The following is a 27921-nucleotide window of genomic DNA, read 5'->3' as shown; positions in this document are numbered from 1 at the left end:
TCACTGCCATGTAGCATGGTTGTTCGTACGCATGCGTCATACAGTCTGCCTTTTACTCTGAGTGAGAGTCCCTTTGTCGCCAGCAGGGGTAAGAGCTCTCTAAACTTTGCCCAGGCTATTCTTATTCTAGCAGCTACACTTTCAGCGCACCCACCCCCACTACTAACTTGGTCGCCCAGATAGCGGAAGCTATCGACTACCTCTAGTTTTTCACCCTGGAATGAGATAGAAGTTGTTTCCTGTTTGTTTGCAGTCTTTATTGCACCTGAACATCTGCCACAAACAAAAACTAACTTGCTAGTTAACCTGCCTTTGATGTTGCTGCACCTCATCAAACTGTTCAAAACTAGTACATATAATCCTAGTTGGTTCAAACTACATCTCTCCTTTACTTCTTTTTATATTGAATTTCTCCAATCATTGCATTTTTACAGAGGTGAAAAAATTGCTCCTATACAGTGGCACCATTTAAATTAAAAATGCTAGTTTACTAATGTTAAAATGGCATTTTCTATATATTCAAGTTGTAAATTGTGACTTAAGATGTATATCAAAATAGAGAAAATTTCATGAGTCTTAATATGATATACAACTTTACAGCATAACATCAACATATTAATTACAGAAACCCCTCCTGATGGCAGGAGTGGGTCATGTTTTTTTTGTCAATAAGTCAGATTGCAACAAAGTCATACACCTAGACTGTTGATTGAATTATATTGAATTTTCTCTTGAGTACAAAGCCAGATCTGGGAATGAGATAGCATTACTTTTCAAATCTTTTTCAAGAGTATTAGCAAAATAAGTAAAGTGAAATGGTTTCACTAAACAATGGAAATTAGTTAATGCACTCAGTTTGTTAGAGGCTCACCTTTCACTTTACTGTACAAACCCAAACCATGTCAATAGATTGATATTTAAATAGTATGAAACTAGTATCATATTATTATTATATCATACTATTTCATACGTTGCCTGATCCAGGAGACCTAAAATCCTAAGTATCCTGTGACATTTTATATATCTGGGACAACATTATTCAATGTATCCTTCCACTTTTTGAAGGCAGTAGGATGTGGTTTCAGTAAGATTTGGTTACTCTTTCTTGCAGGTTGAAGAACTGTGAAGGGGCTCCTTCCATTTACTGCGAAAGAGAGTCCTCCCATTTGACCAAAGTTGTTTGCTAATATTGTTAGTGATGATTATATTTGTCTCAGCAAATTGCTGTATTAAAATTTTATCAGCTGTTAAATTAAACTTAATAATATTTATATTGCTCTTTTAACTTAATTCCAAATATTTTTTCTACCTGCAAAAAATGCGTTGAGGATGCAGGACAAATAAATGAAAAAAATTATTTTTATTTTCCCTCTGACATAATTTGTCTCAAGACAACTTATTTTCATTCTATTGTAGTCATTTTTATTTCACTTATTATTTTAGCTATTTTACACAACATATTTTCTAATGCTAACAGTGTGCAGTGGTTTTTCTTAAAGCTAACTACTCTTTTATGAAGTACAAGTAGGCTCCATTGCTAGTCATAAAAACTGATTTGAGCAGAATTTTGTGCCTTATCCAGGACACAACCATCCTAGTGTGAATTCTTGCTGTTGGAGTCGGTAGACCAACACCTTAATCTCCCAGCTATTGTTTCCTTTATAATATTTAATTTGTGGGCACTGTTTCATTATTTATGCTCTCATGTTGGTTATATTGTCACATTTCTTTTCATTCTAGATGGACAATCCTGAAATAATTCCTGATGAAGAAATGACCTCTTGTCTTCCTCCTGACTCACCATCATCTCATTTAAGTCCCTCACACAGCAGGTAAGTACACTACTGATTGTCATTAAATTTAGTGTAAATAACATGTTGCTAGTATGCAGAACTAGTGTACAGTCCTATCAATTTTATTTTCCTTCAATTTTTAAACTAACAACTTCTTTCCCCTCCTGAGAAGAAAATGATTTTGCTTAAAATTTTTTCCATTAGTTATAAAACACATCTGACTTTATATACAAAATAAAACTAAAATAGTTTTAATATATTGTATCAAAAGTATAAAACTATAAAGTAAATTAGTTGTTAGTAGGATAGTTATCAGAATAAAATATAATTTGTTCAACTAAGTGAAGAAATATTTTGATAGTGACTTGAGAACAACTTATCTTACTTGTGATGTTTATCACTGGCAACTAGGTATTTTAAACTTCCACTTCCATATCACAGAACTGAAATTCATTCTTTCTAAAGCTAAGTTTGTTCTGAGTGAAATTCCAACAATATCTTAGTCTACTGAATTTACTATGTGTTACTTCTGTTTTCTTTCAATAATGTTGAGACATTGACAGCTTGTTTCAATAGACTAAAACTCCATGCCAGCAAAGAGGCCTGTATTTGTTGTATCACCTGCTGGAAATATCATCTAAATCTCCTTCAAATCACACCATACTATCTTAATAGCAAAAGAATGCATTGAATAATGTAGACATACATACTATGTATAATCAAAAGAAGGAAAGCTTGATTGCCTTTACTCATAAATTTTACTTGACCTGGGGATAAACAGCAATAGTCATCTTCATAAATTTGTTTCAAGCCACATAGTAATTGATTTAATTACTTTTTAGAATATATAATCCACATAGCTGTTCTAATGTCATCCTACAGTGGACTGAACATAGGCAATCCAATCCATTTGTAGAATACTATAAAATTCTTCAATACACATACCTATTCTCAGAATTATCATTCTCATTACCTTTATCAGTTTAATGATGTTTAAGCTACTAAGGCTTTGACTTCACCATTTAGTATTATTTTTTAAGGATGATGAGGAAGTTGTTTATGACAGCCACATTGGCAGGTGCAGCAACAATGAAAGGGCTCCCTTGTTAGCATTAATGTTAATCTTAAGAAAAAGCTTTAAATATGTTGCTAAGTTACAGGGTCTCTTCTTTAGATTAAAACTTTTGAAAGGGTTAGCCATTATGTTATCTCAGTACCCTGCTCTCTCCCTCTTAGTTTTATGTCATAGGGCCTGATAACATTATTCAAATATACTGCAAATTTTAGGAATAAGAAGATAGGGAAACTTCAATGAGCAATATTACTCACAAATTCATTTAAAATATAACTCTGGAGACAAAATCAAATCAAGAAACCATTACTAATCTCCTTTATCAGATTCCTTTTATCTGGCTTCTTCTTACTTTTACTTGCAGTGCTCTTCATTTTATTTTTAATGTTTTCCTGTAGATTTTTACCATTTTCTCCCCACTATTTCTGTGGTATGTGCTATGCCATTTTATATTGATATTTAAAATTATTTACTTGTGTTTGCATTTCATTTCATCCAGCTAGTCAAAAGCTGCATACATTTTTTTTTCTTTATGGCTTCTTAAGCATGATTAGCCATTTTTTTTATTATTTTGTATTTCAGTAGTCAGAACTTTTGCTGGTAGAAAGTTATATTGCTGTATGATGGCAACAGGCTGTCCTCATAGGTGCAATGTTTAGATTTGGGTCTTCTAATATATCTTAAAGCAGTTAGATCAAAATTCATGTCTTTAAGATGTTACCCTCAAAATCAATGTCTTTATCATTCTTGTCTTCAACCACTTACAATCCTGAACGTAAATTTGATTGCAAGTATTTTACATGCTGGCTTGGCTGTGTGGTGAAGAAGCTCACTTTGCAACTACATGGTTTCAGGTTCAGCCTCACTACATGGCACCTTGGGCGAGTGTTTTCTACTAAAGCCCTGGGCCAACTGATGCCTTGGTAGCAAATTTAGTAGACAGAAACCCTGTATATATTTGTTCCTGCTTAACCACCACTTGACGACTGGTGTTGGTTTGTTCATGTTTCCTTAACAGATCTGTAAAAGAGATTGATAGAATAAGAACCAGACTTTTTAAAAATTTAGGTATTAGGGGCGATTTGTTGAACTAAAACCATTCTAGGTGGTGCTCCCTCATGACCACAGTCCAATGACTGAAACAAGTAAAAGACAAAAGGTAGAAAATGTTCTGAATTTACTGGAAAATTAATTTACTCCTACTGGATATATAACTGCACTCCTACAAGAATGCTAAGATAATTCTGGCAATATTAAAAAAGACTATCCAGTGTTTAAATTGATATTTTTAATTTAGCTAACACCTTATTTTAATTAAATTCTTCTTTAGTTTTTTTTTTTTTTTCAAGTAGGCCATCGTAGAAACTTTAGGGTTTTCATGTAGTCTTGTCAGTATTGACTTATTTTTGTCAGTAACATGAACGAGAAGATCCATTAAAGCTTCTGGTTTCTTTCAGCTACACTTATTTACTTAACTTCAATCTTATATCTGATACCGATTATCTGAGAATGTCCAATCAATTTAATCAGCTTGTGTTAATCCATTCAAAAAAATAAATCAAATCCAAGTTTGATTTAGTTTTCTATTTGTCAACACGTAACCTCTTGCCTTTACACCCACCACCCCAGCCTTTTTTTTTTTTTTTTTAAAGCATATTCAATTTAGTTGTATTTTCCAAAATGCTTTGTAACGGTTTAGGTTGTAAAGTTTATTTTTTGCATTTATCTAAGTTAACCAGTTATCTGCCATTTGTTTTAAATATGAATTTTTGAAGTCTTATGTACTCCTAAAATGTCATTAAACTGTTAGTAGTACAAAAATAAAAGCCACACATTACTCAGTTCTTACTCCTTAAATTTGAAACAATCAGTCGAGTCAATTCTGTTCTTCATAAAAAAAAAAGATCGACTGTATTTCTTTCATCCTCCACCACCCAAAAATTAACTGTTAGTAAATTATTTCTCTAGTGATTCTTTATCTTTTAAATGCTTAGTTTCACTGACTATTAAAGAATAATATCATATTCTGTTACCCTGTTAGCTAACACATACCTCTAAATCCTATCTACACTATTAGGCAATATACTCATTAGTGTATATAACCATGCAACCATCAGTTTTTATTTTCTTATAGTTTTGACTCTGGTTATATTGGTAATATCTCTTTATACTCATTCCTAGTTAAGTTATTGTGTGATTGATACAGGGATTGGACAAAATAATGGAAATACCTTAGAATTTCAAACAAATTTACTTTAATATGGGGTTGGACTGCCTCTGGCAGTAATTACAGCTTGAATTCTATGAGGCATGGACTTGTACAAAGTTTCAATTGTTTCCAAAGGAATTTTTGTCCATTCTTCAGCTAAAACAGTCTCTAGTTCTTGTAGTGATGATGGTGGAGGATATCAACTCCTTACATGTTTTTTTAAAATGCATCATAAATGTTCAATAATATTGAGATCTGGGGACTAGAATGTTCCTCGTGTCATTCAGAAACTTTAGTTGTGTGAATTGGTGCATTATCATCCTGAAAGATTGCGTTTCCCTCCGGAAACAGTTCCACAACCATAGGATCAATGCTTAAATTGTCTTTACTATTAATTCTGCCATGAAGGGAAACTGTTGAGCCGGCAGATTTCCAAGATATATCCCCCAGATCATCAGAGATCCTCGTACATGTTTAACAGTTGGAAGAAGGTAGTCTGGGTCAAATGCTTCTTTTGGCTGTCTCCACACATATACTCAGCCAGTGGTTGGAAATAAGGTAATAGATGATTCGTCTGAGAAAATAACATTCTTCCACTGCTCTCGGGACCAATTCTGTAGATTTTTACTCCACTCTAAATGCTTTGCAACGTTTGTTTTTGAAAGTAGTGGTTTTCTGATTGCAGCCCTCCCATGAAATCCGACTTTGTGTAGCTCCCAACGAACAGTCTTTGTGGAAACTGGGTTCTTGAGGTGGTCATTAAGCTCTGCAGTAATTTTGGGAGCTGTACTTTTGTGATCCTTTCTAACAATTTGCGTAAGAGTTTGACGGTCCCTATCTGAAAGTTTTGGTTTTCTTCCGGAGTTTTGTTTCGACAAGGAGGTTTTTCTCTCTTTCTCAAAGGCTGTCATTACTTTTGAGACACTACTTCTTGATACACCAAACATTTCAGCTGTTTTCTTTACGTTAGCACCTGCCATATAAGCACCAACAATTTGACCTCTTTGAAAGTTCGATAGATATGTCATTTTAATGAGTTTTAATTACTTTTTTCTGATGATATCTGAAAAGAAACAGCCATTTTAGCAAAACCTATTAAGCAACATTAATAATAAATCAAAAAACATAGAAGTAAACAAGCTTTGAACGGTTTTATAGATATTTCAAAATTATGATGCTAGGTGTTTCCATTATTTTGTCCAACCACTGTATATTGTGTAAACTTTGCATATTCTTACATATATTATTTCAGTCTGATCTGAAATCAGTATTTATTATGAATGCTTATTTACTATTGCCTTTATATATGAGTGTGTAGTTATTACTAATTATGAAATGATTTTTGTGTTTGTGAACTCTGAATTTAGTTCACTGGGAAAAATGATAGTTCATGTAAAGGCTAAATACTTTCCAGAATTTGATTCAAAACTTTACTGATCTGAATTCAAATCACAACCAGTGCTACTTTTCTCATCTGTCATTCCTCTTGAATAAATAAGTGCTAGTGAGATATCTCTTTCCATGCCTTTTCTGCTTCGAGTTAACGTCTTTAACGTCTTTGACATATGTTAAACGTGAATGGGATTGAATGCAAATACTGTGAGAGGACACTTAACAGTCTTTTGTAAATAGATGACTTCAAATTATACATTTCAAATAGTAAATAACTGGAAATAATGTTATATGCAGTAAATGGATTTATTAGAAAAATTGAAATTAACAAAAATATGATATGGCAACCTAGAAGAGAAAATAAACACTGCTAATATCATGTTAAGAAACTGAAATAAGAAAATTAGACCATAAATATATATATACTTTGAAACATTTAGGAATTAGCTAGACAGAATATATCACACTTACAAAAAAAAAAAAAAAAAAGAATAGAGGGAATGTTGTAGATTTATTCAATTAAAAATTAAAGCTGAACCAAATGCGAGATATAAGGCGGTAGACATCAAATCTCAAGTAGTTTCCAGTAATGTTATAGTTACAATATTCTATACTAAATACAAATTGAATTAACAAAACTAGATTGCATTTAGAATGCATCACTACAAATCTGACACAGGAAGATAGTATAAACCACAATACAAGAGGTTAGGGCCTTCTGTAGGACTACAAAAATATTTAGTGCAGAATAATTTGGAAACTAATACAACTAGCTATAAACATGAACAAAAATACTGTCTTCAAAGCCAACAAACATATGGCAGAAGATGAGGTTATAGCCGTTGCAAGGAGAATGAAGAAACAACAGCAGGACTTGTTGGAAAATTTTAAAAATGAGACTATTGAATGTCATATTAAGATGATAGTGAGAAAAGTCTTCTACATGACCACTAACTGAGAAAACTGAATATGGGAAAAAGTGGATAATGGTTGGACTGGAAGCTGATACAGAAGAATTTTATGATTGTGGGATGAGATCCAAGCTTTATCAGGAAATACCAAAAGCATATATTGAACCAGAACATATGCACACAGACAATATCTACAGATTATGCAAAAGGAGAAATAAAGTTGTTTCTGGCTGCCCATTGTTAGCTAAAATTGAGAGAGAGTAGAGGCATGAAAAAGTTGGAGCTTTCATATTCTAGGAATTAGGCCAGCCTTATGAAATACTGACAGAAGGAATAGCATAAACATACACTTAAAACAGTCTTGGAGAATGACAAAGTGACCGTACTATGTAATATACTAATCCACGTGGACAGGCAAACAGACTGTCAAAGTCTATACAGAAAAGCGTCTCCTTGCCAATGCATTGTTCCTAACAGATGATATTGTCTCTAAATGTAAACTGTCCAAATAGAGAAGTAGAGATAACCAGAATCTGATTATTGAAAATGGAGAGATTTTCTATGACACTATGTGCCTTGTGGATGATTAAAATATATGCAGACATATACAACCAAAGTCCCAGGATTTACATACAACATATAGAAAATAGTGCTACTAGGCACAACATGTTTATTACATGTAATGTTTACAATGCAGTGTGAAAAAGGAAAGAAAACACTGCGCGGGTATAAGATGTAGAGCTGTACTCAGTTGTACAATGGAAACTTGCAAAAAAAAAAATGACAACTGAAACAAATATAGAATTCTTCAGTATCCATATTTTAATCTCACTGAATAAGAACATTACATAAAATACTACAGCATTATTTTTATTGTTGTTGAGTATTTCATAGCAGTTCTGAACAAGAAAATGTAATATATGGAGGCAACCAAACAAATGCATAAAACAACCTGCCAACAAGACATGTCAGGTGTAGTTTAGTTTTTGAGCATCTGTTTCAGTTAGAAACTAGTATGTATAGTCTTGATAAGAGGAACAAAAGATTAAATCAAATTTTCATGATCCAAACTGAAAATTACTTGAACCCTCATTCTTATTTTCCTCATTTACCATCTCGCAATTGTTTTATCTATGATATATTGAGTGTCATCAATTCTTTTGTTAGATCACTGATCAAGTTTATCCCACATTGATATTACACTTTTTATATTTTTGAAATTGTTAAAAACAACAGTGATTTATTTGAAGGAATATTTTAATCTAACAACAGTTGTGATTCATACTGAAGTTTCATTATTGATTGAGACTATGTGTAATAATCCCTGCATTTCTTTTCTTTTGCTCAGCTTTCTGATTTCTTAAAGTACAGGTCATTACTTGATGAACTAAGATTATCAAGTTAGATTTCAACATGTTAATTCTATATTTTTTCTAATATCTTTATACCATGAAAAGCTTAAAAAATTTCTCTCAAAAGTTTACAGTCTTGTGAGAACTCTTCAAATGTTATTATCATTATCCTTTTTTGATATTTGTAAAATACGTAGTTTGGATAATAGTTTTGCCAAAAACATCATCTGTGAAGTGTTACTTTCTAATCTGATCTAACTCCTTAGTCCCCAGTCTTTCTCGGCATGTTTCAGTTGTTGTGTGCCTTCTAATAACATTTCAGACCACTCTTTCAATCAATATATCATCCATTATCTTTTGTATAGGAATTTCTACCTCATTTTCACTATTTTGTGTAATGGATAGTGCCTTCTAACTCCTAAGTGTGCTCTCTGTTCCTTTTCTCAACCTTTAAGTCGAGTAGGGAGCCACTTGGCCTACTAGAAATGTCAGCCAAATCTCCTTTGATCTACAGCTTTGATAAAGACATTGAATAAAATAGTTTGGGACTTACAGTTTCTTAATGTCCTTAATCATAGGTTTGCTCAGTCAAATTTTACTTGGGCATAAGCAACATTACTTTAGCCTTAGTATTAAAATAGACCACTCAAAAATAGGAAAAGCAATTTCAGCTTTCGTTTCATCTTCTAATATTTTTCCATGTTACAAGGATTAGACAGGTGTTCTCCAGTACAGTGTCTCATTATTTGTTGAGGTTACTCGCCATCTCCTTCATGAGTTTCAACATCCCTGAGATCAGCTTTCATCACTTCTTCCTATGTCTTCCTCCTACTTTTTTTGTTTTTTACCCAACTGTCATTCTCCATATGTATCACACATCTGTACCATTGCAGTCTCCTCTTGCACACTGTATCTCATTTCTCTTACACCCTGCTTTTCTCTCAGCTCAATTGTTCTCTGTTGTTCATTGACACTAACATTATAAACCCAGTGGACTTATGCTTACCTCATTTCTTCCAGCTTTCCCACATCCTCCACATTCAATGCCTATGTATTGCTACCTTGCAATATGACACACTTCCTACATATGCAGCATACATTCTTTCTTCCCTTCATTTGGAGAGATAAACCTTTGTTACTAGCAGTAATCAATTTCATCAATCAAAATTTTACTAATGATACATTAATGATTTTACTGTAGTCTTACTGTTACTATTTTTAACTTCATTCACCTCTATGACTTACCAACTTTTATGCAGCACAAAATGTAATTTTTAAATTGTAAATATCTGAAGATATCGGATTGCCTTTTCTGCTGCAGACATCATACAAAGCACTTGTCACTCTGTGACTTTTCTACCACCTTCCTTGGAATCAAATACATATCTTTAAACATATCAAATTCTACAACTTTATACACAACTCTTCTTTCCAGTCAGTCTTCTTGAATACTCCTAATGCTCTATGAATGTTATTCATATTCCCATCATTCTATACATTTTAACATAAACGCTTAAAAAATTTTTTTTTTAATGTTTAATATTTTTTGAAAACTGACTTACATAATTCCAAATAGATGAATGTTTGCAAGTTGTAGCACAAAGTAAAAAGTATTCAGTATGTCTAGTAAATTTTGTTGTTAAAGTTGACTACTTTTCCATTCCTTATTGTTTCTCTGCAAAACAGTGTTTATTAGATAGCATAAATCTTTGTTGATGTGTCATCTTAGAAATATCTCTTTACTAATATATGTATGGCTGAATGTATGTATGTACAACTTTTTAATTTTGTCAACTTTTGAACATATTGTTTAAATCTCCTTATAAAGAATGAACTGGTAGATCCATTGTTTAATAATACATTTTAATTCTTTGTTTTAGTAAAGGAAACAAAATAACTCAAGACTGTTTAACATTTAATTAAATTCAATAATAGAAAATTTTAAATTAGTATTTATATTGTCCTATAGTTTCTGGATGATTAGAACATAATGTATTAATCCATTTGAACTTAACCCAAATAATCCCTTGGAGGAATTTCAGTTAAGAAACCTATATTAATCAGTGTTAGTTTAGCCGTATTTTTTTTTAATATTAGAGAAGCCATGTTTTGGGGTCTTTTTTTGTTTTTCTTTTCTTTTTCACTTTTTTTTTTAATCAGTATCAATATAGATTGAGTGTATTGTTGGAACAGTTGATTCATTCTTAAGGTATTTTCCTCCTTTAATGCAAAACTCTGAAGTATAACTGGGAAACTTTGTCTAAGATCACATTCTGTTAGATATATGAGAATTTTAATGCGTAACCTATCAGTTCATACATCTTTCTTGTGTGGCTGTTATCAAAAACAATATCTTATTGAATCCATAATTTGCCTCTTAGACCCCTATTCAAAGGTTGATACTTTTCCTTCATTTCACCAATTTTTGACGACCAAGTTCATTATGAGGAAGTAGTGACTATTTGCCAAGCAACCCACCATCTCTATATGCCATATCTGACAATTTTCTTATCACTTGGCATATTTAAAAAAAAAAATTGTGTCTGGTTGCATTTTCAAAAATATCCAAGCTTTAATTGAAGTTAAATTTCTAAGCTAACAACAGTCAAATATATCTGAAACATTACCATCAAGTGACTCCTTCACCTTTTCAAGGTCTCTCTCCTTAGTATAATTGAAGATCTGTTGATCACATCTTACACCATGTGTCAGACATGATGATGGACACCTATATCAGATTACATCTTTAGTCTCGGCATCAGGATCTTGACCATGGTTTGAAGAGAACTATCATGTTTAGCCTCTGACTTGGCTGGTGGGTTATTTTGGGTGACTCAGACAATGCCTGTCAAGCTAAAGCCATTTTGGAATAAGTATGTAAAGTGAGTTGAGCTCATCTTTCTAATTTAAAAAAATTTTTTTTATAAAACTCGTTAGTACAAATAGTTGAATAATTCATAATCAGTGTCATTGAATGATTAAAGTATTGTACTGAAAATGTAAATGTTTCCTTTTATTTAACATTAATGAGGTTTTATTTATGTAAAAGATTAGTGAAATATTTTAAAACCTAAGAATCAATAATTTCTGTTACAGTTGGAATATTTCATTTTAATTTGATTTTAGCGAAGAAAAATTTTTCTTGATCATTTGGAAATTATCTGAAGAATATCATTTACTGTTACTCACGTGCCAATTACATTAAATTCTGGTAAATAGTGTCTGTCTAAATTTGTTCTGCTTAAATTTCCAGTAGCTCAATTATAGATATACTTGTTTCCAAACATAGTTAAATTTTTTGAGAACAAATTCTTTAGTTCTTTAGATGACTTATTCCATTATTGGTATGGTCATCTCACGGCATCTACTTGAAAGTGAAAATGTAAACCAGCTGGATGTAAACCATGGATTTTTGTTGTTGTTGTTGTTGTTAGGTAATATTGCTAATATTTCATTCTTTCATTCATCCATTGACATTGTTAGTGTCATTTGTGTTTTATGCCCACTTATTCAATGGCTTGGATGGTGCTTGTTTTAGATATATTTTAAGTTAAATTTATGTCTAAAGGGGATTCATTAATCAGTTGATAAGCATCTCATTGTTCATATTATGTAGGAATATTTTACTTTTGATATTGCTGCGGTAGCTAAGCTAACAAACAACTTATCTGAAACAATCAAATTTCTGATATATACTGCACATACACTTACATACACACAATAGCATTCATATCAGCTAGCTTCAGTTGCATAAGTCTATAGAAGTTTGAGGAGCTAATACTATTATTGCAAATATGGTTACCCTATTGTGTTATCTTTAATATTTTGTAAAATCATAATTAGACCCTTTTATTTGATCTTAGTAGTGACCTTAATATATATTTTTCCTTACCAAAATAAAATTTTGTTTCTATTATCTTAAGTTTTTTTTTCTTTCCACTAGTCCATATTTAGTTTTCCAATGTTTCATGCTTAGTTAACTAAACCATTTGAAATTACATAACATGTCTTCAGTTCTTTCTTAATCATAACCTCCTAAATTATGTTCTTATATTAATCTAGATTTTTTTTTTAATAAATAAATAAAAAACACCTCCCTGGCTGATTATGTTACCCTTCTCCTGAAGCATGTGTTTCTTGTTTTATCTTTTTCAGCCCTCAGCTCACAGGTGGCTATACACCTAGCTCAGTTTATTCCACTGGTACTCAATATCGTAATCAACGCTATCCTACATTTAGCAATCGCCTTGGACAATCTGGCCGAGAAGATATAATTGATTGTAGTAAGTTCGATGGCAGTCATGACAGCGGTTTCAGTTCTGCTAACAACATGACTCAGGTAGCACCTGGGCAACGGCCTCCCCAGTGTGAAAATGGAGAAGTGAAAACCCCAACCAATATTCACCCTTATGAATATGTTCAAGCAGAATTTCAGAGGCAAATGACTCTTACACCAAATATTGAAGAGAACTACTGCAGTCCTGACAATTCACTGATATCACAGAGACCAAGAGGACCAGTTCCTAAACCAGGCAGTATTTTGCCTCAGTTGTTTTCTTCAAAGTATGGTAGCAGAAGAGAATCAGATAGCGATTACATTGAGGAAATTCCTGAAGGTTCTTTGGACATTCACAATAATTCAGTGGCTTCTGAGCCAGTGTACAGTCACCTTGATACACATGCTGAGCATCGGTGGGAAGATACGCAAATGGCAGAGCCATCTCCAATAATCCGCAGTCCACAAAAGTCATATGACGATCTTGATAATCGACCAAACACTCCAAGTACAGAACATTCCTATAGTCCCCGTGTATATGAATACCAATCTCCCCCAGCACAAGAAGTGCAGGTCATACATATCACTGGGAATACAGGACCTGTTGATAAACCTGAAGTGGACCCAGTTATCGTAACTCCTCCCCCAAACAGCCGACTGGTAACCACAATAACAAAAATTAAACCCCAGATTGAAGTTTCTAAACCTTTTGAAACTTCAGATTTCTTTAAGTACAGTGAGAAACTACGGCGGGCTCGTATGCTGGACAGCTACCAACGGCAATTGATGGGTGTCACTTACCAAACAGAGCCTTCTATTGACTCTTTCTATAACAGATCTTGCACACCCGAGCACTCGAATCCTTCGTCTCCGGCCTTTTTTCCACGCATGATGCAACCAACACCTTCTTCACCCTTTGTTAGTCAACATCATTCCCTACAACAACAATCTACTCCTTCACATTTTCCTAGTTATTGGAGAGACTTTGAACCGCATTCTGGCAACTCTTCTCCTGTGAGCATGTTTGCTAGCAAGAGAGGAGATATAAATACTTCACAGACTACATCATCTTTCCACCAACAACAACAACAACAACAACAACAACAGCAGAGCAACAGCAGCAGCAGCAGCAGCAGTAGCAGCAGCACATATGTGCAATATTCTTCACAATCTGTCTCCAGAACTGTATTCCGGTCTCATCAAATCCAGACAACACGACACGCTCACTACAAACCTCCACAGCCGATGACCTGTGAGCCTGTGGTGGTGCCTGACCTCCAGTCTCCGAGCTCACACACACCAGTCAACCAAACTAACATGACCAATGTCTCCAGGTGAGCCAAGGCTCCAGTTGCTATGGCAAATGTGCTTGGTCCTGGTCAGCTTGGGTTAAATTTCCCTTCCCCTACCAGTATAATGGACAAACTTAATTTACTGACAACTGTGTGTTTGCATTTCCCCTTATTCCACGTTGTTTTGTCTTTGTTCCATCATACAGCCATTTTTTTTACTATTGTTTATTTCATTCTTTTTTAAATATTCTATTTTTATTGTTTTTTTTTAATCTATTTTTGTTACTCTCTTCCCTTCCCCCTTCATTTCACCATTTTTTTTTTATTCTTCACTGTTTTTTGTTTTAATTTATTTTCTTTCTGACTTAAAACTTAACAATTTTTCAAAATAAAGGGGAAATATATCATTTGACTGACTGTGCAATAACGATGTTGAATGGTGGACATGCAAGCTTTTGGCTTCTAAGAAACACTTGTCTGTCTGGAGTTCAAAGAATGCTATTTTGGCTGATGCCAGAAGATGATGAACATGAAATATCCTTAATATTAAAATGTTGATAAAATTATACTCTTGTATTCAGAATGTTTATATTCATTGAATCTGATCCTAAACACACAAACATGAACACACACACACACACACACACATTTCATTATGCTTTCTTCTTTCACTTGTCTATCAGCTGTATTAATTTGCAACCAACACAGCTTCCTTCATGTTGCTTTAGCTGACCAGTTCTTATCATCAGTGTTACTTAGTTATGCCTTTTCATTTCATTCTTTTCTCTTTTTTTTTTTTCCGCTTTTCAGATAACAGTAAATTTTTACTTACCTGCTTAGATGTAAGACTTCTCTGCTGATATGACAACATATTACGGACAGTGTCTATCTGCTTAAGCCAACTTAGCTCTAACTTTGTACATATTAAACAATACATAGAGTTTTATAACATTAGTTTTCATTTAATATTTGAATTTCATCAATCTATTTTCTAAAACAATTCAAATTAATCTATTTTCCATTAAAAAGAAATAACTACAGTAATATAAATATTAACATTTCATTTCTCACCTGAATATAGCCATCAAATTAATTTACATTTGTTTCACAAAAAAGAGTTGTAAATTTTTTCATCTAACTTTGTAACACATCTTCTGGAGGCAGCCATACTAATGACAACGCATGAAACATATCGCTCAATAGTCTAAGTGTAGCATGTTGTAGTTGATATAGTTTATTTTCAAATCATCCTCAGTATGTCTAGTTCATGTTTATATAATAGCTTAGAAAAAAATATTCACAAAAAATAAAAAACCCAGCTATTTTGTTAACAATGGTCTTACAAATCTCTTGACCAATATTTCATCATGGAGTAAAATATTGCACCAAATTACCATCTCTTGGTTATTTGTGTTGCCAATAACTAGAAATGTTCAGAGTGGTGGTCTCTGTTGGTGAAGCATTATTGTTAGAAACTGCAAAGCAACTGCTTTAATGTGCATTGTCTATCACCCCAAACCATCTGACCTTTTGGGAACTTTTACTGGAGTCCATTCTGCCGCAAGCATTTGAACCAGGTCTCCTGTTGTAGAACTTCCAACTGGTATTGGAAATTTTGCAAAGGGTCACAAACACTGCCCTTCTTCACTTGACTATGACATTAAAAAACAAAAATAAATCACAAATTAATTAGTAATAGTATTTACATACAAGACAGGGTTATGAACTATTAAAAATGTTGATTGATAGAATATATGCTTTAGAGGTTTAGTTTATACTGCTACATTCTGAATACTGCTGGAGTTTTCAACTACTTTTTCATCCTTATGAAAATTGATTTATATCTAGTCATAAGAAATGCTTAGTATATACAATAAGTAAATTCTAAGTGAAATTAATTCAAATTCTTGTTTTACAACCTAGTTATAGTCACCTTATTCATGTTAATGTTGCCCTCATGACTGCTATAAACATACTGCATTATCTCATTTACCCTCTGTGTCTAGTCCAATACATATATATATATATTAATGAAAACTCTGTCTGTAAAGAACAGATTGTGAAGCAAGGAAACCTTATTGAGTTCTAATTCATTTTTAGATCTTATAGATTTGGATAATGTTGTTACTGAGCAGTTATACTCTTTATTTTCACTTTATTTTATGCAACTATTTATTATTTCTTAAAGAAAATTAAATGAGATCTCAGCTAAGCACTTTACTCAAACTTGGCATCTTCTGCACACAAAAGCTCCAATTGATTGTTCATGATATCTCATAATTTGAATTCATGAAATAAAATGTAGAAAAAGATTTTTTAAAATACAATCAGAGTAATGCTGACATATACCAATTAATCGATTAATTGGTAAAGGAACAGTTGGAATGTTAATTAAAATTTCTGTTCTTGTTAGTGAGCCTTATGAAAAGTCTCAACTCTTGGTACATTACTGTGATATGAAACCAAATTCTCTGGATTTGATACTTTTGATTTAAATATTACAATCAGGCATACAAATGGGAATATTTGAATTGAACTAAGGTAGGGAAAATGATACAATAAAATTACAAAACCTGCACTATCTTCAGTCCTTTGGTTGCCAGTTGGACTGCTCTGTTATAACACTAGCATGAACTCATCAGGTTATTTCATCCCACCCACACACATATGTCTCTCCCACCCTCTCTCTTTCTCTTTTATTTTCATTTTATGCATTTCATTCTGTTTCATATAAACAATTTATCATTTTATTTTTGTTTTGTCATTTTTTCTTTTTGTTTCTTTGGTTAATGCGTGTTGCATTAGTTGCCAATGGCTGTGATAATCTTGCATGTTGCACTAGTTGATACTGACTGGTATTGTTGCATGTATGCATGTATGTTGAAACATAACCCCCCATTCCGTTAATCTTCTTTACTGCCATAGCTAAATAGACCTTGTTATGGTTTTAAGTGTCAGGACCAATGACATTTGTTGTTGCATGGGACCTTTTTTCTGAAATTTTCTTTGATCGTTATATTACAAATGTGCTATTTTTTCTATTACTAATGTCTCTATTGCTGATGCATGCCGTCTCTTAATTTTTTATGCAAATATTCAGTGAAATCCATACATTCCAGTTTTATTGAATCTTTCTCCATTCTTCTTGCTGTCTAAATATTTCAGCTTGTATTCCCCCTTTATTTCATTTATCCTGTTACAGTAATGTTTTTCTGAAAATTTTGGTAAAACTAATGTTACATTTCTTTTTGCAGAAAATGGCTTTGTATTTTAACTCCCTCTTAGATAACCCACTTATTTCCTCGTTTTCACTTTAAGATAATTCTTAAAAATCACTAACACCATCTAGTCTGAATTTAGTTTACTAAGTCTATATAACTGTAGTAATTTCATATGACATTTTATTTTTGAAAAGTAAATATATTACAGTACTATGGCTGTGAAGTTTAAGTGCTAAACTACTAACTACATGATCTTAAGTTCAAATCTTAAATCTACAGCTATCCAGTGTGTTGTCACCTAAGCAAGAAATATAGTTTTGCTTACCTCAGTTTACCATGCCAGCAAGCAAGTAATCCTTTTTATTTCACAATTGAAGGATTAGCTGTGGAAAGGTCATCTGATTTTTGAAAAATAAATGTTCCAACAATTATGTGAATGTATAAATTTATGAAGAACTATCAATCCCTACCATAATGTACAAAAGAAAAGATATGTTTAAAAGCAAATATTGCATTGTTTATTTTTTTTTTAATTTCAGATGGAATAGTTACTTTTGACTGTTATTATTGTTGTGAGTAAAACAACTACAGCAATGGTTTGACAGTTATAAAGGCAAAAAAAGGAGCTGTTACAACCTATAATAGATCGTAAATAAGAGGGACCTTTGTGGTCCCTAAACTTGCTAGGAGTGGCTAACAAATTTCCCTCAAATCATACCATTCTACCTTTAAAAAAAAAGATGACACATTGGATAATGTAGTCATCCAGTATGCACAATAATTGGAGAAAATGCCAAAATGTCATGGCTGGAATGAACTTCAGCATTTCATGGTTGTTTGTATGTACATTTTATTAATGAATCAAATTCATAATGTAAACTTTAGTTTTAGAAGTTAATCCTTTTGTAGATAGATAAAAGTTCCTTCCTGAGGCATATAGAATCAGGGCTGGTTTCCGTGGTGCATATATTCCCCACTGGATGGGATACCAAGTCTGTTGCAGGATTACACATTTTTACTAGTTGAATAAAGATTTTTGCTCAAGAACACAATGCCTCACCTGGTCCAGAAATCGAAACCACAATCTTAGGATTGTAAGTCCAACACCCTAACCATGTACCTCCACATCATTTTATAGACCAGTGATCTGATGCTTAGCCTCATGTAAAAAAAAAAAAAAAAAAACTTCCTTTATATGGAATCTGTCAGTGGGATATTAAACTCAACACTGTAACCAAACCTTACTATGAGAAACTCTCCTAGCCTATGACACTATTTGGATCTTTGGAGAGCTAAATGTCTTGGTCATATACAACACAATGCCAGTGACAGTATATGAACAATCAACTCCTTAACTGATTGTCAAGTACCCTATAAATTTATCAGGTTGGCAGATTGTGGCAAATAGTGGTAGACACTATGCTTAGGGACAAAACCCAAATGGTTAAAATGAACTTTGGAATTAGTGGACTAGTATTTAAACTTCACAGCTCCTGTGTTTTATAGATTTTGAGCCTTATTTTTTTAACGTTATGACTATTATAAATACTACATAGAAAATAATGTTTAAAGAAAACAACAAAAAGCTATAAAATGAATATTAAAATGTGAGCTATGTTAGTGGTACCAGGAAGAAGGTAATTTAATATTTAAAAAAAAAAACTTCAGTGTTAGTCTTTTACTGAACTGACATGCCAACAATAGCACATCTGTAATCTTGAATTTCTAGCAATGATGATAAAATGCAGAACCTTCATTTTGATAACACAATTCAATATTTAGCTGAAGGAATGGAAGAAGTGAAGTCTACTTCAGCTTGACAGCCATGTAAGAATAATTGTTTTCTATTAAGAAATAAAACTACCTTTAAAACAGAGCATGTATACGCACAAGTGTACACCTTTAATATGCAATTTATGAATAATAATAATCATCCTTTCCATTATAGGCACACAAGGCCTAAAATTTTAAGGGAGCAGGTGGTATAGTCAATTAAATCAACCCCTGAGCCTCAAAGGACTCAGTTGACATTGGCTGAATTTGAACTCAGAATGTAAACACAAACAGAATGTTGCTAAAGCATTTTGTCCCTGTTCTAATGAATCTGCCAACTTGTTGCCTTAATTATAATAGTAATAGTAAATGCAAAGCTATTTAAACATTGAGCAAAAGAGAAGCTAATCAAACTTAGCTGCTGAGAGGGCTGCCTGGAGAAGAAATGAAGATGTTTATAGAAATTAAGAAATTATAACATCCTTACTTAATGGATCTGTCTATCTATGGTTTTACCAATTTACATACTGAAAAAAAAAAAAAAGAAAAAAAAAAGCTTCAGCAAAGGACATCTCTGGAGTTTCTGGATTTACTTTTTTAAAAAAACAAACTGTTACTTTCACCACACAAAAAAAAAACAATTGTATGCCAATATTTTTATTGCAAAAAGATACCATATTCAACCACTATGAATGAAATGAAAATAAAATGGGATTCATTAAAATGTCATTTGCAGCATTGAATGTATTCCAAAAGTGAAATATAGAAGATATATCTGTATTTGTAAAGTGTTTGGCATTAGGAAGGGCACCCAGCAGTAGAAACCATGCCAAAGCAGACAGTAGAGCTTGGTGCAGTCTTCTGACTTGTCAGCTCCTGTCAAACTGCCCAACCCATGCCAGCATGGAAAATGGATGTTAAATGATTATATATATAAGATAATATGGATAAATGGTAAAACAGTAGCAAACAATAAAGGTCTAAGAAGCAGCAGTTGCTTTTTGATAGTTCTTTTGTCTTGGATATGGAAAAGACAAGACTAAGTGACTGTTACCAAACTGGCTAGTTTGTTGTCTTTGAAATTAAGCGTGGAGAACTGAATAGTACAGCAACCAGATGAAAAGTGTGATCATTGATGCATAAACTAGAACAATGCAGTTATATATGATCTGTTTCCTTCCTGGTTAAGGATATCAGTGTCACCAAATTTTTGAAAAGAGAGCACAACTTTTTCAACATCACCGATAACTCTTAATTTCATCAGTTTTGGGGAAATCACGTTCTGTGGTATTTTCAGCAGATTTTGTTGAGAAAGAAGGAAGATCCAATAGATGAAATGAAGAATTAGACAAGTAAATGCTATCAATTGGTAACTGAAGGCTCAGAAACAATGTGGAAGTAGAACAGATCAAACAGCATTGCAATGCACAACTTTTTGTCATGTTTACAGGCATTTAAGATCTGAACTTTGTTAAAGAAGAAACTAATGAAGCATTTATTTATGCTGTTTTCTTTACATATTTAACCATGGTATGTACATGTAGAATATCTGAGCCAGTGAGAGTTAACTGCATTGGCTGTGCTAATTCCAGTGGCCTGGAGGAAGCCATCAACCTTTCAGCAAATAGTCTGTCACTCTATAAACTAGACCAGGTATGACTTATATCACTGGTTATTATGAGAACCATGTCATTTAGGGAATTCCAAACAAATTTGCTTGACTCATACAGTATTATTATTGTGATTCCCTTAAATAAATACCTCCCGTTCAGTATTAAGGTAAAAAATAAAAAAACCTTGTCTGCTACTTTTGAACTTTTCAGTGCATGCTTTGTGATTTTGTGTGTGTGTGTACATTGCTAACTGACGACTGACCTACAAACAATAACAAGAATGTTTATTTTGAGAGGACCACATCAGCTGTCAGTCACTTGTATAATATAAATTATACAATGATAGTAAATTGCTTTGGTTGCTGAAATATTTTTATAGTTTCAAACTCTGTTGCATAGATTTCATCACATGCTACTTACTGGAAGTGTATGTTTCTCTATGGCTTTCATATTTACCAGGTAACTTAACCAATCTTATGAGAAACCTCTTGTTATAAAACTTTTCTTCTGATATTTGAATTTATAAAACCAACTCATACAAGCTATAGAGTATGGAGATAATGAATGTGATTAAGCAATAAGAAAAAAAGTTTTATGGTTGCAAGAAGAATTAAAGCTCCACAGCATGGCAAAATAGTCTTCAAAATTGTGATAATGTTAGTACTCTGTCACCATCTTAGTGGAATACAGGAACAGATCACATTTGTCCACTGGGAAATTATTTCTGAACATTTGTGGCTGAACCACATAAGAGGATGCAAATTAAGAGTGTTATTCATACATTTTCTAATTATTTAAGCTGCATGAAGTGAAATAGAAGAGAAATCACAACAACCAGGATTTGACACCAGGGCAAGAATTCTTCAACTTACTATATTCTGCTATAACTGCTATTATATATTAAAAAAAAATAATGGAAACCGAATCTGTTATATACACCCTCTCTTCTACATGCTTTTTGCTTTTATTTACATATTTTAAAGAATTATTTTTCTCTGGTGGCAAGCACCATATGCAAAAAAGTAAGTTCTTTGCAAGCCAAAACAGGAAACTGGTTTCATTCTTTGTTGCAAATCATTTCAGTTCAGTTCACTTATACTGTTGCATCTTATTCTATCTCTATCCTTAGATGTAAATCAAGTGGATGGGAATTTGAAACTGGAGCCTAAATAGTTATAATCTAGTGTTGTGGTGTTTTTGAAGCACTATACCAATTGTTAGACTATTCCACATGTAAGCCAATCATTCACTTATCTTGACTAGCAATGAATGGCCACTTAAGAATAATGTTGATATATTAAATGGTTGTGTGGTTAACAAGTTCACTTTCAAATCACATGATGTCAAGTTCTTTTCTACAGTGTGGCACCTTGAATGAAGAGCCTCAAACCAACCAAAACCTTGTGAGTGCACTTGATTGATGAAAACTGAAAAAGAAGCCTTTTATATATTTATGTGTGCCACTTTCCAATTCAAAAGCCTGTCATTCACACAATGCGTTGGCATTTTTCTTGCTTGTTCCTTTGTAGCTGTATGGTAGAAGAAATCCCTTACTTTATAGCATAGTCATATAACCCCATGCTAACATTAGTAAAAAAAAAGGATGTAAAATGAACAAAATAAAATCCTTTTCCAATTATTTCTTCAAAAGTTCAAAAGCTGTCAAAATTCTTGGTGCATCATTGCAACTTGGTGACAGACACACTACCAGTATAACCCTCGGATAGTTAAAATGACTCTTCTACAATGTGAACTACTTCAGGTTTTTAGCACACTGTCTCAGATTGAAGTCACTTACTAAACAAGTAGACCTCCAAAATTGATATGTTTTCTTATTATTTAAAGCCAGATGTATTGTATTTTAGTTTTCATTATCATAAGGTATGTAATTTAGTCACTTACCTTCACATTAATCTCTCTTGAATATAAGAAAAACCCTAATCATATTTACTAAAATCAAAGCCATCTTCTGTAACAAAATGTAAAACAAAATACTGAATATTGCATTGCACATATTTAATTAGTGATATTAAATATTATGCCTTTAAAAACCACACAAACTTGTATGTGTGTGTATATATATATATATATATATGTATTATTTTGAACATGACTGTTCTCAACTTTGTTTATTTGTATTTTTTTGGAAGAATTAAAATAAGTGCATTCACAAATCTAGATCTCTTCAGTCTGACCTTTAGGATGTAGAGTGGTTATTATTGACAGTTGTTATTAGTATTTTATCATTGCCAAGAATCATTAGAACGACATTAATGATGATATCCTCATTGCCAGATTTAAAGTTTTAGCAATCAGGAACTGATCTTTTGTTTCTTATTAATCACCACTTCATCTAGAAGATGAGACGGGAAAGTTCTAGGAACATAAATGGATTAAGAAATGTTTTATTAGTTTGGTCTGGAAGGGGCTGTACCCTCTAAGTCTGGTAAGATTGATGCTATTAATGTTTTGCCTAAGTCAGGCTTGGGTAATCTTTTTCAGTAAGTGTGCTACACAGGACATGACTCATCATCGGGCAAGCACCACTGCTGGAAAAAATCCAAAGTAATCTTTTATTTAAGCATGTCACCCAGAAAGTCCTGTGAGCCACAATGTGTTTGTGATTGACTTAAACTGTTGCAAACCAGCGACTGTGAGAAACAAATGTGTAGGGAGAGGGAATTTCAAAGGGCTAACATTTGGGGAGACAGGGTGTAGTGGTTAATGCAGGTATGAAGAAAGGTGGGTTATGTACATTACTTACATATGACGAATATTTGTCCTCATCTTGTTTGTTGTTTACACATTTCAGCTGATATACCCTCCAGCCTTCATCAGGTGTCTTGAAATGTTGAACCTGGGTTCTCATTCCTGAGGTATTTTTCATTGTTGTTGTTGTTGTTATTATTATTCAGGTCACTGCCTGGAATATGCCCACGGGCATATGGCATAGTGGTTAAGAGTGGGCTACTAACCCCAAGATTCCATGTTCAATTCCAGGCAGTGACTTGAATAATAATAATAATAATAATACCAAAAAATACCTTAGGAATGAGAACCTAGGTTCAAAATTTCTTCAAGACACCTGATGAAGGCTGGAGAGTATATCAGCCGAAACATTGTGTTAACAACAAACAAGATGAGGACAAAAATCTGTCATATGTAAATAATGTAATTTAGAGAAGTAGAAACTGTTGAGATAAAGAGAAGACACAACACATCTGACAAGTAATCTTTGTCTGGTTGTGGTCTAACATGTGTTCATGTGCATGTAGCAGCAGCACAATTCCAAATGTGAAAGCAGTAGTCCATAGTCTCTTTCATTTGAGATTTCTTGTAGATTAAGACTGAAGTATTTTCTGGCTCTGAAGAGAAAAATAATCTTAGTGATGTTAAAATATGTTTGCCTGCAGAGATCCTCAGTAATAGTGAGGCAAGCATCTTCAAGAGCTTTGCTTTTGTGCTGTTTATGTGGTGTGATAAAGTTATAACTGTTGAAGAAGACCAGATTGATATGACTTCAATGGAAGATGATTTTAAGGTCTTGTTTATGGAGTTGGTGCAGACTTGATGTGAGCTGTGTTACTTGCATGTAGATGACACAAATATAAAGAGTTAATATGAAAATATTTTTTAAAATGCTTAACAAAAATGATAAAATTTGAACAGTCATGTTTTTAATAATATATGTTTAAAAGAAAAGATATACACACACACACACACAATCACACACATTGTTTATTGTACATTAAAAAAATGGTGAATCTGGTGTTAGTTTTTAAAAAAAATTGACACATCTAATCATCTACAATGAAATTTGAAGAAAGAATCTGGAGGTAAGATTTTTCTTTTCCTTTTTTTTTTTTTTTTTTTTTTTTTTTTTTTTTTTTTTGGCAAATCTATTGATAACTTTTTGAAAATGTATATCATTGTTGTTATTATTGCTTTTGTAACTGTTATTAAAAAAGAAATTATTGTAGTTGTGGAGGCGGTGAACTGGCAGAATCATTAGCATGCTGGACGAAATGCTTAGCAGTATTTTGCATATCTTTACGTTCTGGGTTCAAATTCCGCCGAGGTCAACTTTGCCTTTCATCTTTTTGGGGTTGATGTAATCGACGATTCCCTTCCCCTGAAATTTCAGGCCTTGTGCCTATAGTAGAAAGAATTATTATTATAATTGTAACTGACCAAAGATGTTTTTTTTTAATAGCTAGAAGTAAATGGAAAGTTGATGCACTAATAGTAGTAGTAGTAGTAATAGTAATAATAGTTTCTTGTATTGTTGTAAGGGTGACAAATTGTGGACAGTTCAATGACACATAAAATGGTGAGGCTTTACACCAAGTGCAAAAAACAGGAATGGGAACCAACAAAAACATAACATACAATAAAATGAAACACTACCATTGTTGGTACAGGTACTTAGGACTAATCAGAGATCTCATAGATACTATTTAATCCTGAATACTCTTCAAATGTAAACACGAGTGGGTAGATGCTTTTTCATGGCACCAACACTAGTGAGGTTGTCTTGTAACTAGCAAGACTTAAGAGCCTCATCTTCTGATAGGGAGTATAGTAGAGACGGTGGCTTTATATGAGGTATTGAGGAGTTAAAACATGACAGTCTCAGTATTTGATAGGCACTTTATTCTGTTAACTCCAAGAAGGATTAAATATGAACTTAGCTTCAACAAGATTTAAACAATAAATGTGAAGAACCAGAACATACAGTCCCAAGACATTTTTGTCCAACATTCTAATGATTCTGCCAGTCCATCTCCTTCATAATATAAAAAATAATTACCCCTATATACATATAGCTCTGACTACCTCCACTCTTATCTCTATCTTGCACTCTCTTACAACCTTTACCCCACCCCACCCTTAAGCTCTGCATCACTCATCCCTTCATCCCTCTTCCTTGAGCCACTTCTGTTGACATTTTTACTCCTCAATTCATCCATGATTTGCCATTTGTTATATTCACACACCCCTACTTTTAGCCATCTTTCAGTACCCACCAAACACTCATTCTTGTAATATTTACTCACCATTAAGGCAGTGAGCTGGCAGAAACGTTGGCACACTGGGCAAAATGCTTAGCGGTATTTCATCTGTCTTTATGCTCTGAGTTCAAATTCTGCTGAGGTTGACTTTGCCTTTCATCCTTTCGGGGTCAGTAAATTAAGTACCAGTTGTGTACTGGAGTCGATCTAATCAACTGGCCCCCTCCCCCAAAATTTCAGGCCTTGTGCCTAGAGTAGAAAAGAATATTTACCTACCACCCTTCCTGATCTTTTGTCTCCATGCTCCCCTCTGTTCACTTTTTTGTACTTTGAGGATACATTCTGGCACCTAATCACTTCCATTTTTCTTTCCAGTCCTATTCTCACCCATATATAATGCAGATTAATCATAAATCTTATACACAACAACAAACTTGTTCCTGTCCCTCCCATCATGTTTTAACTCCTCAATACCTCACATAAAGCCACCTTCTCTACTATACTATACTCCCTATCAGATGATGAGGCTCTTAAGTCTTGCTAGTTACAAGACAATCTCACTGGTGCTGGTGCCATGAAAAAGCACCTACTACATTGTGTGAACTGGTTGACATGAGGGAGAGCATCCTGTCATAGAAACCATGCCAAAACAGACTCTAGAGCAATTTGTGGTCCAACAACTGGTTGGATCCTGTCCAGCCCATGCCAAAAATGTGTGACTTGTAAGGAATTTCCCTGAACATCTGTTATCCGAGTTAAAAAAAAAAGAACAAAGACTATTTAGTGATCATTTTCATGATATTAAAAGTAGACTAGCAGAATCATAATGTTGAACTACTTTGCAGTTTTTATTTTGGCTCTTCATGTTCTCAGTTTAAATTACATTGAAGTCATCTTGCTTTTATCTATGTAAGGCTGGTAGAGTACCAGTCAAGTACTGAGGTTGATTTGATTGACTGCCAATCTATGCTGACATATAACTAGTGTGATACTGTAGATCTTCAAACGACTAATAGAAGCCAATAACTTCATAGCAATTTTTTGTGGATGAACAGAATTAAATAAAATGCCACCCACAGTTCCTAAGATCAGTAGGGCAGTGTGCTACAAGAACTCCTCTTCACCAGCCAAGTATAATATCAACATTTGCAAGTACTCCTAAAGCACTAGCACTATTACAAAAACTGGAGGTTGGGTATGCAAAAGTCAAAAGTTATGAAGAGATAATGGGAAGGCATTTTCCCAGTAATGGGAGAGAAATGGCTAATTTAATAGGTTGATTAATATCTCATTGACATTCTCCTTAAACTAAATGCTGAGCTGTTGTTAGTTTTGTTTTGTTTTGAAGGTACTATAAATAACTGGTCTCCAGTAATTTAGAGTCATGTGGCTGAATTAGAAATTATCTCTAATTCTTAAAAATCTACTGATGTAATTAAATACCAATTTATGTATTTGAAGAGCCACTCAACCCACAGAACTCAATGCTTAAACACTCATTAAAAACAAAAAAGGAAAGGAGCTAAATCATTTTTAGATAAATGATTGCAATAACTTCAAGGACAACATCAGAAAGTAGAGACTAATCTAAAAGTTGAGTGATATCATCATGTCAGAAAGTTAAATAATATATTTTCTATAGTTGCCCTTCAGTGTTGTATGAAATCAAAAGTATTTGAAAAATAAGGAGTGTTATTAATGAATAAAAGGAAGGTGCATATTGTTGGACGCCCAATTATTTTCACTATTTTAGTTTGAGTTACAGTGGTACTATAGTCATTGTTGCAGAGTGCAGAATAAAATGATAATACTGTGTTATAAGTTGAAATTTCAAATATAAGGTATAGTAAGTTAACCTTTCTGGGTGCAGCTCCTAGCCTTACCAGCTCTTGTCAGACTGGTCAACCCATGTCTTAAACGATGATGATAATATATATATATTATACTGTTTTGGTCATTGTTGCAGCATAAAATAGCGACAAAAATGGAGAATATTAAATAGGCC

At 33.2% G+C, this 27921-nt stretch overlaps 1 protein-coding gene across 10 annotated transcripts in view; it reads left to right on the top strand.

Annotated features, from left to right (window-relative positions):
• The window catches only part of LOC106875150 (FERM domain-containing protein 4A), a 355036-nt gene that overhangs the window by 319915 nt on the left and 7200 nt on the right, over window positions 1–27921 (top strand). For 9 of the 10 annotated variants that reach the window (XM_052965645.1, XM_052965646.1, XM_014923156.2 and 6 more), the window contains 2 exons: window positions 1741–1832; window positions 12885–14339. In XM_052965645.1, the coding sequence (XP_052821605.1) occupies window positions 1741–1832; window positions 12885–14339 (1547 nt within the window). The remainder of the gene's footprint in view (window positions 1–1740; window positions 1833–12884; window positions 14340–27921) is intronic. The other variant, XM_014923164.2, reaches the window with a different exon arrangement.

The sequence above is a fragment of the Octopus bimaculoides genome, chromosome 2 (genome assembly GCF_001194135.2).
Source record: "Octopus bimaculoides isolate UCB-OBI-ISO-001 chromosome 2, ASM119413v2, whole genome shotgun sequence".
NCBI lineage: Eukaryota > Metazoa > Mollusca > Cephalopoda > Octopoda > Octopodidae > Octopus > Octopus bimaculoides.
The sequence above is the reverse complement of the archived record's forward strand: the minus strand, read 5'-3'. Positions and strand labels throughout refer to the sequence as shown.